The sequence below is a fragment of the Myotis myotis genome, unplaced genomic scaffold (assembly GCF_014108235.1).
Source record: "Myotis myotis isolate mMyoMyo1 unplaced genomic scaffold, mMyoMyo1.p scaffold_m19_p_16, whole genome shotgun sequence".
Classification (NCBI taxonomy): domain Eukaryota; kingdom Metazoa; phylum Chordata; class Mammalia; order Chiroptera; family Vespertilionidae; genus Myotis; species Myotis myotis.
Genome location: NW_023416320.1, coordinates 43,109,239 through 43,125,475, shown reverse-complemented (window position 1 = coordinate 43,125,475; position 16,237 = coordinate 43,109,239). Strand labels below are relative to the sequence as shown.

Here is a 16,237-nt window from a genome sequence, read left to right as displayed (position 1 = left end):
TGTAAATCAGATGACCATCCTTTGGTCCCTCGGAAAACATTTCGTTCAGGACAAAGTATTTCCATGGTGCAGCCTGCCAAATTTTATCTTCTTCATTTTAGCCACATACTTTTCAAATCACCATTTGAAGGTCAACAAGATATACAAGTTTGAGGTCTATATTTAGCCCTAAATTATAAAATAACTTAAGAGGTTGTATTTGTATTCCTCTAACAAACATTCATTCACTTTCTCCCAGAATCTTCCTGGTCAGCTGAAACCAATGGATACCTGATATTTCCTTAGACTGGTTGATCCTTGAGTAAGTCATTTCAGTTGTCCCTCCAGAGCACAAGGTAGGAAGTTTATATTAAATTAAGTTTTTTAATAAGCAGAAAACTCATTTAAGGTCAAAAGCTTGGGCATCCTTGCTATAAGAAATTACTTATTTTTTACAGTAGAATCAGGAAAACATGAATGAGAGCCGCCGCTATATGCTGGATTAACACCAAACATCTTTTATTTGGAATTATATGATGAAAGCCAAATTTCCAACACATCTTCAAGAAGGAAGACTGATAAATGTATTTTAAAGCCATAGTTCCATCTACAAATAAGAATATTCTTGGGCATCTCTCAGGTCATCAAAAATGACACAAAATCTTTAAAATCAAAATTAATTTTAAATCAATTTTATTTTTTTAAAAAAAACACATATAAATAGGCCAAACTACATTCAAACCTGAGAGAGCTATAATCTTTTTAAAGAACTTAATAGTCCAAAAAGACTAATACTTACTGCTGATTCAGCTCACAGTATCAGCCTTCTTCAAGCAGCCACACAATCCCAAATATCATCTGGCCACCTTTCATGGGTACTAGAGATCCACTGTGCAATGAGCCACACAGCCCTGCCCGCCAGGAGCTTACAGTGTCGCTGGAGAAGAACTTAACATCCAGAACAGACACAAAGTCTACCCCTCTATCACAGCGAAAGCAATTACTGGCATAAGTCATCACATGTTTTAACAAATGAGCTGTTAGGACTATCTTGGCAAATATATACACGACATTAAATTTCAACCTGACAGATGAAAAAAAAAAAGTTTTTCTGTTTTTGTTCATTCATGTTTCAAGTGAAATGAATTAAAAGAAGAAAACACAGTTGCAAACCAAATGTACCAGGAAGTTTACTGTTCGTGTCCCAGCACTGCTCCATGTTCTACATCCGGATGTCAAGTTCAGTAGTTCTGACTGCCAAAACGATGTACAAATTCAGACAGCGAGTAAACAGCTCCCCACCCTACCTTGGGGTCCATACTGATAAAATCATTCAGGTTCATTTTGGAATCTAAAAAAGTACATGAAAGAAATGTCCACTGAAAATACAATTTGGGTTTAACAGCAATAAAACCACCCAGAAGACCAAAAGTAGGGGGATTTATTCAAATGGGTAAAGGTTCAAGATCACTGCTGTGGTATTCTTGTCGCAAACGTGAAACCTTGATCTAATCAGGACAAAACAGTACACAAACCCAAACCGAGGAATACCCTACAAAATAACTGACCAGTACTCTTCAAAAGTTTAAAACTTATAAGAGAAAGAAAGAACTTGTCACAGATTGAAGGAGACCAAGGAGACATAATAACTAAACCTAATAGCCCGGACCAGAAAAAAACGTTAGTGGGAAATCTTGCAAAATTTACATACTAAGTTCATAGTATTATGTCAACATTTTTCTTATCAATCGTATAAGTTTCTTGGTTTCAATGATTACACTACAGTTTACTCAGAATCTGAGTAAAATGTATATAGAAACTTTGTTCTATTTTAGCAAATTCTCTAGAAGTCTAAAGTTATTTAAAAATAAACAGTTAAATTTAAAAAAAAAAAATGCATGAATAACCAAACTGCCAATTTACAAGAAATTCAGAGAATACAAAAGAGACACCATTAGGAAAATCCAGACTGTTTCTTCAACAAATAAATTACAAGAAATTACAACAAAAACAACTAGATAATCAGCAGAACCAGCAGATTTACTGAAGTCATCAGAAAGCTGGGGATGCAGGATGACCAAGTACCCGAAATAAAGCACAGACAGGAACCTCCAAGGAGAGATGGGCCAAAGCTCTTGCTTACCTGGGATCGATACCATGCCCATGTGTGTCAGTAAGTAGGCCAACTAACATTTTTAACAAATTGCTAACGGAAACCTCAACTTCTAACATATAATAGTATTTGTTTTCTGGGCCCTTTAATATAATTTAATAAAAAATTATTACTATCTTCAGGTATTCTTACTTAAGAAGATCAATCGCCCAGCTGGTGTGGCTCAGTGGTTGAATGTCAACCTATGAACCAAGAGATCATGGTTTGATTCCCGGCCAGAGCACATGCTCAGGCTGTGGGCTTGATCCCCAGTGCAGGAGACAGCCAATCGATGATTCTCTTTCATCACTGATGTTTCCATTTCTCTATCACTCTCCCTTCCTTTCTCTCTAAAAATCAATAAAAACATTTTAAAAAAGAGTGTGTATAGCATTAAAAAAAAAGACACCTCCTCCTCCCCATAAAAAAACCTTTCTTAAGCACAGTGTGCTGACCCTACCACTTTCTAGCCATGCACCTTAGGCAAAGGGCTCAACCTTCACGCACTTCAGTCTATGCATCTATCCAATGTGGAAAATAAAGCTGAACTCGTTGAGCTGTGGTGGGAAGTAAATTAATATGTAAAGGGGATGGCACAAAGCCTGGCACAAAGCCCGGCACAAAACAGCACTTATGACAGGGTAGTAGTCATCAACCCTAAGGAATGACTCAAAGGCCATCAGGGCTGAGGCGGTGGTGTTTCCTGAACGTCTGCTATGCACAAGGCTCTGAGTTCACATCCAAGAGACGGGAAGCTGCCAGAGCACATTGCCCCAGACCACGCCCCCTACAGCAGGCCGTCCAAGACTGAGGGGTAGGCCTGTGGAGCCCTCGCCTAACCAAGGCTCGGTCCCAGTTCTGATGCTGAGCCTGGACGGCAGGCTGGTGGACCAAAAAGCAAGTCCAAGATACATTTTTTAAATTACGAGAGCTTCTCACAGAGACCCTTGAAAATCAGAGTTTGATTCCTCTCTTAGTTCACTCCCTTCAAATATGCCAAATATGCTCTTACTTTCTTCCTTGCTAACTCTGAATATTTCTTATATCTGCTCCATTTTTCTGGCTGTTGCACAGCTTACAGAGCACTTTCCACAGAGAGTATCAGCCATGTGAGGGGATGACCTCACCAATCAATGGCAATGTTGTGAATTACTCTCGACCATAAATAATGTTTCAACTCATGTGAATGCCAAACAATAGTACTAGGGTGAAGAACTCTTCATCTACTCAAATCTCAAGGAATTATTAACTGGACTGATGCCTAAAAGCACATAAAACCGGGTGAGTGGTACAATAAAACCTGCTAGCTCTCACCTCCTCCTAATGCAGATTTTGTTCTAGCGCCAGGGATCTGACACTTCATCCATCACTGGGATGCACTTTTTCCACCATAACATGAAGCCCTACCACAGCAAGGTGCCACCAGCCCCAGTGTTAAATGGCACAAACAGGCAGGTCTCTTAAAGGCCAGTGTCCCAGCAGTAAGTACATCCAATACTCCAGCAGGTGGCACGGTCTACTCCCTACATCTTTCCTCTCCCATGAGGCCTTATGCCTTCCAGTCCTGTGCTCTGTGCCTCGATTTCTGAATCTAATAAAAACACAGAACCATGCTTCCTCTCACCTCTTTACCACTCAGAGGGTTTACCCAAAAAGCAGTGAGGTTTTTGTCCTTGGTTAAGGGAAAAGGCTGATCTGCACAGGGACTGGCAATGCCTCCAAGGGCGCGTCGCTGGCTCACCTCCAGTTTGAATGCAGGGATATGACGGAGGAGGTTCTCTCCAGTTCCCACTGGAATCTTTCATGTGAGATCGGTCAGAAGCGAAGTTCTTCAAGTAAGAATCTGCGCGGATAACTCTAAATTTCCTGCAGATAAATCAGCATTCATTGATCGCAGGGAGGTATCACAGTTGAAATTCTAGCTCATTTTTTATAAAGACTCATTTTCTATGACATGCACAAAACTAGGCAGGCATTTTTGTACTATTAGGAATATGCAAGTGTGTGTGTGTGTGTGTGTGTGTGTGTGTGTGTGTGTGTGTGGCTTGTTACCTCTCAAAGAAGCCATGAGAAATGAGCAAATGAAATCCAGAACTACAAAGGCACGAAAAACATCTGGTATCGGGGGCAAAACATCTTATTTTCCGGTGCTGCCATGACGGCCTTCTCAACTTTGGCATCATAAGGCATCCTATCCCCACACCACACACACCCCACCACCCCCTCAAAAGCAAGAGTATGAGAGAAATCCCCCAAATGACTACGAAAATGTTTGAGATCTTATCACACACATTTCTAAAAGACTGCCAACCTTTTATACAATGGACAACCTTTAAAACTTTGAAACATTTTTTATCTTCTGTGTAGCACTTCATCCTCAAATATCAACTCAATGGTGACGCCAAGATAAGCAATCTTTACTAAGCAAATGCAAAAAGACACAAAACAACTCTAGATCATTGTCAAGGCCTCACGTCAGAAAGCAGGAAAACTCATCCCGAATTTCCTCACCTCCTAAACTGGGGATGGATGTCCTCATCGGACTTAAAGGCATCTTCCACATAAGCGTCGAAAAGGCAGGGAAATGGCAGGACAGTGTCGAGATCATAAATGAAGCTCTGTCCTCCACTTGAAACGTGAAGCAAGACAACATGGTAATCCTGGAGGTAAAAGTTGCCGAAGTTAACCAAGTTACTCTATGATGGTGAATTCCACGGCTGTCTGAGATATAATGCGTATACAGTCCCAAGAACAGATACAAGACGAATACAGCCCTCTTTGTAAGAGCAAAATAAAATAAAGCAAACACAAAATCCTGAACACAGACCAAATGCCCAGTGACAGGGAACAGTTCAATAGACAGTGGAAATGTTCATATATATCAGAAACCCTTTGACCCAGCAATTTTACCTCGAGGAATCCACCCTAGAGAGCAATGGCAATACACAAGTAAAGCTGTGTGTGTGTGTGTGTGTATTTATACATATATAAAATCTCTGCAGCACTGTTTTTAATAGTGGAAATTCAGAAAAAAACAAAAGCCCACCACAAGCGGTGATGCATGCAGCCATCGGATGGAGTAGCTGTTAAAAAGATTTGGGTAAATTAATGTGGAAAACAGAAAAATGCCCATGTTATATAGCTGGGTGGAAGAAGCAAATTGCAGAATATGCATATTATGTTTTTAAAGTTTATGTGGACACACATGCATTCAGAAGTACATATGCATGCATATGAATACAGAGGATAGAGTCTGCAAGAATATCCTCCCAACTCTTAACAAAGGGGACTGTTTTATACTAGATTGGTAGCTAAAAGAAATAAAAATGTTGGCTTTTGGTTGGGTTTTTTTTTGTTTTGTCTTGTTTCAATCAGGTAAAACCTCATGTGTAACCATTAAGGAATAAAGAGAGCTTTGTGCGCACAGCTCGGACACTGTACATGAATCCTCACTCTCACTCCCCGACACCAGGCGCTGCCAGAAGGGATGTCAGGGTGGTTATCAAGGATGTCAGGGCAGTTCGGTGCTTTGAGTTCCTCAAAGCAAAAACGCTACCACAGAGAACAGCACTGCGAGATTAAAAGTTCAGTTATCTATATAATAAAACCCTAATATGCAAATCAACTGAATAGTGGAACAACCAGCAGAATGACCATTCGCTATGACATGCACTGACCACCAGGGGGCAGATGCTAAACACAGGAGCTGCCCACTGGTGGTCAGTGCGCTCCCACAGAAGGAGCACTGCTCAGCCAGAAGCTGGGCTCACAGCTGGCAAGCGCAGCAGCAGTGGCAGGAGCCTCTCCCGCCTCCACTGCAGGTGAGAGGTAAGAAGCAAGGGGTCCGAGACTGTGAGAGCCCTGGACTACGAGAGGGGTGTCCGCCTGCCGACTTAGGCCCGATCCCGCCAAGGGGTCCTGGATTGTGAGGGGGCACAGGCTGGGCTGAGGGACCCACCCCCCCCTTCCAGTGCACGAATTTCATGCACCAGGCCTCTAGTATTAGGATAACATTCATAATATCATGTTATGTTTCTAGTACTTCAGAGCTTATAATGCATTTTCTCAAATGTTATTTCATTTGACTCTGTGAGGTGGGAAAGATCATTCATTTATTGAGACTCGAGATGTACCATTAGAGCCTGAAGTGCTTCCTCTGGCTCCAATTCTATCTTAGGAAAGCAGAAACAGCTTCAGAAATGGATGCTCATTCCCTGTATTCCCCCTTAATGCATCTGACCCTCCAGGTTTAATCGAAGAGTGGCTCCCCCATAACAGTCCGGTTTCCTTTCCCTGCGCTTGTTCATCTTACCCCCACCCCCATCTGCAGCAACCTTCCCCACGGTTCTCTCCACACCCATCACTCAAGCTCCAACTCAAAGGCTCTCTTCCCCATAAGTCCGTGTTGTTTTAATCTTCTCCCATCGTCTGCCAGCAGCAGTCTCTGCCTCATCCAAATTCTGTTTCTCAAGGCGTTGGTGGTATAGTGGTGAGCATAGCTACCTTCTAAAATCTGTCTCTCTTAACATCTAACTCGTTTTGCAGTGCACACTCCCTTCCCTATTGTTTGTGGGAAACTGTGCTGTTGAAACATAGATACAGAGGTGAGAACGACAGCTCCTCACCCTCAGGGAGTTCCCAGAGAAGTGAGTGAGAAACACAAGTCAATGGTTGCAGGAGGCAGGAGAGCAGGCAGTAAGGGCATTCTGAAGGTGGCTCGCCTACTCAAGCCCTTCCACTTACCAGACTCAGTTACCCTTTTATAAAATGAAGGTAACTGTAGCATGTACCTCAGAGAGTACTGGGAGAACTAATGAGATTATGTATGTAAATGCCTTATTTTATTTACTTATCTACTTATTTATTTATTGGCAAATGCTTTTAAAAAGAGGGACATAGCCGAAACCGGTTTGGCTCAGTGGATAGAGCGTCGGCCTGCGGACTGAAAGGTCCCAGGTTCGATTCCAGTCAAGGGCATGTACCTGGGTTTCGGGCACAGTGGGAGATGTGCAGGAGGCAGCTGATCGATGTTTCTCTCTCATCGATGTTTCTAACTCTCTATCTCTCTCCCTTCCTCTCTGTAAAAAATCAATAAAAAATATATATTTAAAAAAAAAAAAAAAAGAGGGACATGACCACAGGTCCTTGCCCTGCAAGTTTCCCTAAGACGGGAAGCAAGACCCTGACTCAAAATCAGCTGAGCGGGTCATTAATGTGGATGGTCATTAATGAGATGGACCGTCTGCAACAGGGGTTATGCAGTGTCGCTAACAACAATAGCTACCGCTTATCGAGCACAGTACCAGGCACCGTACCAAATACCTGGATAATGCTTCCTGCATTACCTCATCGAAGCCTCCCAAACCCACTGACCAGAGAGGACACTGAAAAAAGGGGTACACAACACGTCCAGTTCACACAGCCATCAATGAGAGACTGGGGCTGCACCCCATTGTGTCTGACTCTAAACCCGAGCTCCTAACCCTACACCCAACACTGCTGGATTAGGGCTTTAGGGTCAGAGCAGCACATCACCGCAGGGGAAAGAAGCGAAAACGTGAGCTCTGTGAAGCTAAGGACTTTAGCCTGTTTTGTGCCTGACATATAACGGTAATAGGTATCCAAAAAATATATGTTAAATAAATCAATGAAGCCAATTCAAATGGTATCTTATTTTAAATAAGTATCAGAAACTACATGTTCGTTAAATGGTCATGAATGGAGTTTTTCTTTTACTTTATCTTCATGGTTACTAGCATAAACAATTCTGTTCTTCGCGGGGCCAGGTTAGGGTGACGCACGACGTGTACTGGAAAGGACCCAGGCCTGAGACCCAGTTCTGCCACTGACCAGCTAGATGGCCTTGAGCTACTCGCTTTGCCTTTCTGGGCTTGTTTCTTCACCTGAAAAATGAAGGGGTTGGAACAGATGTGTTTTTCCGATGCCATCATGTTCACTCAGGAGTGTTCACTCAGGAGTTTGTTAAAAACACTAATTCCACCAAAACCGGTTTGGCTCAGTGGATGGAGCGTCGGCCTGCGGACTGAAGGGTCCCGGGTTCGGTTCCGGTCAAGGGCGTGTACCTGGGTTGCAGGCACATCCCCGGTGGGGGATGTGCAGGAGGCAGCTGATCGATGTTTCTCTCTCATCGATGTTTCTGACTCTCTATTTCTCTCCCTTCCTCTCTATAAAAAATCAATTAAATATATTTAAAAAAAAAAAAAACACTAATTCCTAAATCCTTCTCTAGATCAACTATATCAGAAATTTGTACAGTATTTTTTTAACATATTTTTATTGATTTCAAAGAGGAAGGAAGAGGGAAAGGGAGAGGGAGAGGGAAATAGAAACATCAATGATGAGAGTGAATCATTGATTAGCTGCCTCCTGCATGCCCCCTACTGGGGATTGAGCCCATAACCCAGGCATGTGCCCTTGACCGGAATCGAACCTGGGACCCTTTAGTCACCAAGCTGACGCTCTATCCAATAAGCCAAACCAGCCAGGGCTATACAGTATTTTTAACAGTTTCCAGATAATTCTCATGTGCAGCTAGACTAGATATTGCTAAAGTCCTTCCCAGTGCTAAAAGGATAGTAGTCTGGGAGGTCACAAATATATCTGCCACACAGACCATTTAAAGTCATTCCTGTAATGCCCTAGGCGGTGTGGCTCAGTGGATAGAGCATTGGCCCGAAGACTGAAGGGTCCTGGGTTTGATTCTGATCAAGGGCATGTACTTCGGTTACAGGCTTGATCCCTGGCCCTGGTCAGGACACATGCGGAAGGCAACGAATTGATGTGTCTCTCTCTCACATTGATGTTTTTCTCTGTCTCTCCCCCTCCCTTCCACTCTCTCTAAAAATTAATGGAAAAAATATCCTCAGGTGTGGATTAATAAAAACAACAAAACAAACAAAAAATAAAATCATTCCTGAAATAATTTCAAAATTAAAACAAACATGCCTGTAAGCGCTTCTACCTTAGGCCAACTAATATCTATTCTCAAAAGTCAATTTATATTTAGCCTTTCTCTACTGCCCTATCCTTTCTGCTCTACCAAAACTTAAAGAGCCCTCAGGGATCATCGCGCTAATAATGCATCAGATGCTCTCTGTGTTGACCATCTTACCCAGATCACAGGCCCATCTCCAGGTCTTGCCTGCTGTTTCCAGATAGGAATCTACAAAAACAATAAATTGCATAAGCCACCCTTTTAGCTAAACCACCACTAAATCTTTAAAGCAACACATACACAAAAAAATAAAATATTTCTAAGAACCAACAATCCAGGTGAAAGAACGAATGGGTAAGAAATCCAAATATGTCTAAGTGTCCTTAAAAATGAAAAAGCAAAAATTAATTATACGATGGTCCTTGGGGAGTAGAAGGAGATCCGAATGAGGAATCAGAAGGCCTGGCAGGTTCAAGTCTTGCTTTTCCTGCTTAATTATTCATGAAACCTCCCTGAGTCTCTATTTCCTCACCTATAAAACGGAGACCGTTGTCTGAAATTTGCCTAGTTCACAGGGTTCCCATTAGGATCAAATGAGGCGATCCTTGCAAACGTGCTTTATAAAACAGGAAGGACTGCCTAACTGGTTTGGCTCAGCAGATAGAGCGTCGGCCTGCGGACTCAAGGGTCCCAGGTTCGATTCCAGTCAAGGGCATGTACCTTGGTTGCGGGCACATCCCCAGTGGGGAGTGTGCAGGAGGCAGCTGATCGATGTTTCTAACTCTCTATTCCTCTCTGTAAAAATCAATAAAATATATATTTAAAAAAAATAAAATAAAACAGGAAGGACTTACTTTTATTTAATACTTCATATATGTTCACTGTAGTTCTAATTAAACTCCTAGAGAAAAGGAATTTCATCTGTGTGAACACACATCACATATTTCCCTACCTACAAGTGAGAAACTAAACTCTCTTAACTCAACTGTACCGTGGAAGGTAAAAAAATCTCATCCAAAAACAAATGTTAAGATGCTGCTGTATTTTACAAAGCACATTTTAAAATAGTATTAAACCCACTCTAGAGTTAGCATCTAACGTCCTAAATCTCTTGTTTTCTTTCTGCAGTCACTCACCAACTTACCATCTTCCTCTCATTAGATATGAAGACAGCGTAGCATTCTTCTAAGGGATACTGGTCGTGGTTCTTGATGTATTCACAGAGCTTCCAAATATTTTCTTCACTGGAATAAAATAATTATCTAATCAGTATAATTAAGCAAGAACACTCCGTGTCTTTCAAATCTGAACGAAAGACTGATGATGACATGAAACAGTTGGAAGAGACCTTAAATGCCATCTAATCCAACAAGTCGCAAACATCTGAACCTCCTCTAAAACATCCCCAACCAGCGGTTACCCAGCCTATACTGTGTGGACCCTCTGCATACATAGAGATCAGCACCTCCCCCAGCAGTGTGTGTGTACGGAGGCATTTCATAACTGATAAAACGCGGCGACAATATTCTACAAACCCTGGCCAGTAGCTCAGCCGGTTAGAGTGTCGTCCCGATATGCCAAGGTTGTGGGTTCGATCTCTGCTCAGGGCACATAGAAGAGGCAATCAGTGAATGCATAAATAAGTGGAACAAATCAATGTCTCTCTCTTTCTCTTTCTCTCCCTCCCTTTTGCTCTCTCACTATCTAAAAATCAATTAAAAACAGAATATCTAATATTCTATAAGCACTGGGTCCAGGAATGTGAGATACAGTTGGAATTCCAACTCAGACACTTTTTAAGTAAGAAACTGTGAACATCCTGAGCTGAGTGTCTGCCCTTCTCATCTGTAAAATGGGCATAATCGCATATATTAGGAATACTCCACACATCTTAGTAATACCAGGTGTCTGCTCCTTAAGGAATGGGACAGGCGCGTGTGTGGGGCAGCAGGGCTCCTGAGCGGCAAGGATCCGGGCAGTTATGTGGTATGTCCAGGAATTCTTTTGGGGGAAGCCCCTCTGAGTGTGATTCCCCAAGTCCCTCTGGTACGGAGGAAGTCCTGACTTCCAGAAAAGTTCTTTCTCGTACTGAATTGAAATCTATCTTCCCATACCTCTGCCCCAGATAAAACTCCCTTCTATAAGAAAGGCCTTTAACCATCTGCAGAACCGCCTAAGTAAAGCAATGCCCAGGGCGTCCAACCAAGCCACACTAGCAGCCACAGTCACCCCCGCACAGGCAAGCACAGCCCCTGCTGGCAGTACTCACAGGTCAGCTCTTGGGTTCCTTTCTCCAGTGAACCACACGGTGCCTTTGCTCAAAACGAACTACACCAACGCTCTGTTCACACACGTGACCCCATCTGTCAAAGCCTAACTTCCAGCCACCTACACCATGCGACCCAAAGACAAACAAGGCACAAACAGCTTGGAGGGCTGTCACCATTTTATGGAAATAAACACTTTTTTTATGCACGAGTCTTGCCCTTGTCTACCTGTCTCAATGTTACGTAAGACTCGGCTTAAAGCACCGAAATTGAGCTTCTGTGTTTTTCTCCGATGATTTTGTTTTTAATTAAAATACCTAAGAAACCTTATGGAAAAAGAGGTGGTAGAGGTAACACCAGGAGATTGCTACTAACCACTTCCACAGGATATGTCGTATGGAGCAACAAAAATGTACTGCTTCGATGGGACATAGAACATATCGTATCTAACATTTTAAAAAATCTGGATGTTCTGAGACCAAGTTTTGAAAAGACATTTGTCTGTCTTGCCTACAGACATTTTGGGGAGTTGGCCACAAACATCTCCAAGAGCCTGTGATACACAAAACGCTACGCTAAGTGCTTGGAAGATCTGATAAATCAGAGCTCACAGTGAGAGGAGACATACAGACCCATAAATAAGCAAGCATCCAAGGCCATGAAAGATGCATAGAGAGCACAGAAGAGGGAGCATACTCGCAGGCTGAATACACATGTGGTTTGGACATAGTGGGCCTAATTTTTCAAATATTAGGAACACAGGAGAAACAAATTTAAACATAAGAGATACTGAACTTATAGTCCATTTCTACTGTCCTTTTTCTTTCAAGAAAGTTAATATCATGTAGGAGGATTTCATGAAACGTGTGATGCTAATAAAACCAAGGGCCTTATCTACTTGGAAACCCTGGGATGGAAAGAGCCCTGGTGTAATGTGAGTCCTGGCACCCATTTCACTGGTTTAGAAAAAGTGGGGAATGATGATCATTTCTCAACCTGCCGGTTGATTATTTTGGCAGCAGAAAAGCTAACAAAGCAGCATTAGGGCCAGGATTCTGCAAGGAAGGGTTACTCGTGACGGGTTTAGTCAGAGAAGCACGCAGGAAGGAAAAATGCTCCACAAACCACACAGGGCCACACAGAGAGCGGCCACCACTGTTATCATGAAGCTGGGTCTTAAAAGGTAAGGAGCATCTGAGGGAAGCCAACAGAAGTGGAGGTGGCACTTATTTCAAGTTAGAAGAACCCACAGGCGCAAGGGCAGTAAGGCATACCTACCGGATGTGTGCAGACAGGGCAAAGCACTGGTTCTCAGTCAGAGGCGATTTGACCCCCAGGGGAAATTTGGCAATGCCTGGAGGCATTTTTGGTGACCACAAATTGGGAAAGGATGCTACGTATTTCTAGTGAGTACAGGCCAGAGATGGGCTACATTTCCTACAATACACAGGACAGCCGCCACACGAAGATTTAACGCATTCAAGATATCAAAGGCGCCAAGGTGCGAAACCCTGCAGTACAGCAGAGAAGGCAGGTTTAAAATGAGATTGGATAAACAGGCAGTGACCAGATCTTAGAGGACTTGCTATGATCAAGGGGCAGACTTTGTTGTCTCTGCCTGTATTCCTCGAAATGTGATCAATGGGCTCAAACTCCTCCACTGTGCTGCTCATACATCCAGAGTCTGGGGTGGGACCCTAAGAGCCGCATGTTTTACAAGCTCCCAGGTTTCTCCAGCTCATTCAAATTCAGGATTGCTCTGAGTAGTGTGAAACCAGCTAAAGTTAAAGACTTGGCAGGACAGGGGACAGCTGGCAGAATGGCCTGGTAGGCAGCACTGGAGCAGGTCCCCAAGAGCTAGCCAAGGAGAGTCTGGCCTATGGCTGACGAAACCAAAAGATGATCTACTGGAGAAACATTCATCTCCTACCATTCTCCCATCAAACCGCTCCACTCCAACTGTGCCAACTTCCTTGTTAGTCCTGGAATATTCATTGCATACTTCCTTCTCAGAGCGCTTGCCCCTGCTGTTCCTTCTGCCTGGAATGTCCCACCAATATCCATGAAGCTCCCGCCCTCTTTTTCTTCAGATTTCTATTCAAATACCACTTTACCAGCAATGTCTTCCTTAAATATACTAATATAAAAAAGGCAGTCTCCACCTGACCTGGTTTTATTTGTCTTGTAGCACTTACCACCCAAACATGGTTTACTTGTTTTGTCTGCTTTCCCCAACAAAAACATTAAAAAAAAAACCACATCAGATCTTACCAGGTACGTTGTCTATTTTGTTCACTGCTGTATCACTAGTGCCTAGAGTCGTGCACTGCACACACCAAATGCCGAATACACATTTACTGAATGAATGAATGAATCAATGAACGGGCATTAGGGATAAGAACTAATAAAATTTAGGTGAGAGCAGGGCAGACAAAAAGTGTAGTAGTTAAGCATGGACTCCAGCATTACAGACATTCAGTTTCAGGATTACCACGTGCTAGATGTGTCATCTTGGACAAACAACAGGCTTCTCTGCGGCTCATCTTTTTCATTTAAAAAATTAGGACGATGATAATAAACAGAACCTGTGTCCTAGGCATGGATGGAAGAACTTGGCACTGGGCCTGACATGCAGTCAGAGCTGAACAAATTGTTAAGCTCTTGGTGGCACCAGATTGGTGACCAGCTGAAGGAGGGAACAGTAGTTTTAGATGGCCCTAAGGTTTCACAATTGTGCAGGGACTGAAGTGGGGAAGGAGTCACACAGGCAAGAGAAGGGTAGGTGTGGGAGTCAAAGGACCAAGGTGGGAGTGGTCACTCAGCCACAGAGGTGGCCTTGGACAGGGGCACAATATGTAGAGTCCAGAGCCAAAGTCTACGTGTAAATCCCCATTCCTTATTCACAAGCAATGTGGCCGTAGACATGTTACTTCAGTGTTCTCATCTTTAAAATGGGTATAACAAGGGGAACCTATCTCCTAGGGTAATTGTGGGACTTCAATGAATTCGTTTACATAGACCACTCAGCACAATGCTTGGCATATAGCAAGTGCTATGGAAGTATAACCATTATGATAATGACAACAGGGTGGTGAAGACCATGGTTTTTTGGTACAAGAGGGTCTGAATTGGATTCCGGGCTGCTATTAACTGGGTGACCCTGGGAAAGTTATTGCAAAATCTCTGTGCCTGCATTATCTTCCAAAATTAAAACGACTTTCACATCGGTGTGAAATCACACCGGTTTCGGCAGAGTAATTTCCAAAAGGCTCTCTGCGTTCCACCCTCCGGCTCCAACTACTCCCCTGCCTTGCCCTCAAGCACTGAAATCTGCTGAGAAATGTCCCAGCGGAGAGCGCCCAGCAGAAGTAATGCGCCCCCTACCTAACCATTCCCGGAGAAATCCGCCCTTCCCCACCCCCACCCACATCACGTTCTACCGGGAGACGAGGCTACCATTCCCGCTGCCTCCTCCCGCCAAACCAGAAAACCCGCCAGTCGGGGCCCAGAGCACCCCGGGAAGGGGCCGGACGGAGGCGGGGCCCGGCTGCAGCGGAGCAAGCCCGGGAGATGCTGGGTGCTGCGCCCGCGCCCCTCACCAGTAGCAGCTGTTGTAGACACAGGCGTCCCGCGGGGGGCTGGCCGGCTGATACGGGGCGGCTGCCGCGGTGGGGACATCCCCATCCATGGTGGCTTGGGCCAGGGCACGGGCTTGAGGCGGGCGACTAGACCAGCCCCGCAGGCGGGCTTCGGGGACGGAGCTGGCGCGCAGCAGCCCGCTCGGGTTCTCCTGCTGAAGTGGGCGGAGCCTGGGGCCGCTGGTGCAGTTCCGAGCGGTGGAGCCTGGGATGGGTGGGCGGAGCCTGGGTGGGGACTGTGGTTAGTGGGCGGGGCCTGGGGCAGGGGCGGGGCCTGGTGGAGCCTGAGGTGGTGGGCGGAGCCTGGGACCGGTGGGCGGAGACTGGGTGGAGCCTTGATGGGTGGGCGGAGCCTGGGCGGGGCTGGCGGCGCGGTTTCCCCGACGCACCACCCAGGTGGGCAGTTCTGGTTCTGGGAGGTGGGGGCTGGGTGGACGGGCCCAAGGCAGCCCTGAGGGCGCGACACTTGTGGGGCCCGGGCGACGTGGGCGGGATCGGGGCGGGGTGAGCGGCCTGAGTTTCCTGCGAGGAAGACTGCGCGATTCTGGAAGGAGCCGGCCCGGTGGGAGGAGCCAGGAGCGGGCCAGGCGGCGCGGGTTCGGGTGGACGGCGGGGATCGGGTTCGCTGGCGGAGAAGCGGTCACCGACCGCGACTTCGGGAGGAGTCCGGGGAGCGCGTGGAGTCGGTAAGCCGCGAGGCGCTGGACGACGCTTCGTGAGGCTCCACGAGGAGTCTGAGCCCTTCCGCCAGCCTAGGGCCGGGCTGCCCGCCGTGGAGGAACCGGCTGAGATGCGGAAGGCTCGGCGTGTGCAGTGAAATCACAGAAACTTCTGTGTGAAAAACAAACAGGCTTTAGCTCCTGGAGCCCGGAGTCCGCGGGAGCCACGAGGAAGAAGGGAGCGCTGGGGGGATTAATTCCAAACAGGTCAGGCAAGAAAGGTGATTATTTAGGAGCCTTTAGTTTAGTGGTTTAACAAAGCCCGGTTCATGCCAAATGGACTTCATTTCCAGTTGGAAGAATTAATTGATTGTTGGATTACAGTACAAACCACATAATTTTATTCCAATAAAGCAGCTGGCCCAGTTTTTTTTGTTTGTTTGTTTGAATCCTCACCTGGAGATATTTTTTCCATTGATTTCTAGACAAAGTGAAAGTGGGGAGAGGGAGAGAGAGACACGGATTGGTTGCCTCCTGCATGTGCCCTGGGCAGGAAACCCGTAACCGGTATGTGCACTGGACTGGGG

General features: G+C 45.1%; 1 protein-coding gene across 2 annotated transcripts; it reads right to left on the bottom strand.

Annotated features, from left to right (window-relative positions):
* Positions 1 to 477: 477 nt before the first annotated feature.
* On the bottom strand, positions 478 to 15,151 carry NTAQ1 (N-terminal glutamine amidase 1). Of its 2 annotated transcripts, XM_036338618.1 has the most exons (6): positions 14,953 to 15,151; positions 10,231 to 10,330; positions 9,264 to 9,314; positions 4,643 to 4,791; positions 3,873 to 3,997; positions 478 to 1,330 (listed from the first exon to the last, which is right to left on the bottom strand). In XM_036338618.1, exons 1-6 carry the CDS (start codon positions 15,039 to 15,041, stop codon positions 1,221 to 1,223), a joined length of 624 nt encoding a protein of 207 aa, XP_036194511.1. In that variant the 5' UTR covers positions 15,042 to 15,151; the 3' UTR covers positions 478 to 1,220. The 2 variants fall into 2 exon arrangements, with proteins under 2 accessions (XP_036194511.1, XP_036194512.1); XM_036338619.1 differs by lacking the exon at positions 9,264 to 9,314.
* Between the last annotated feature and the right edge of the window lie 1,086 nt (positions 15,152 to 16,237).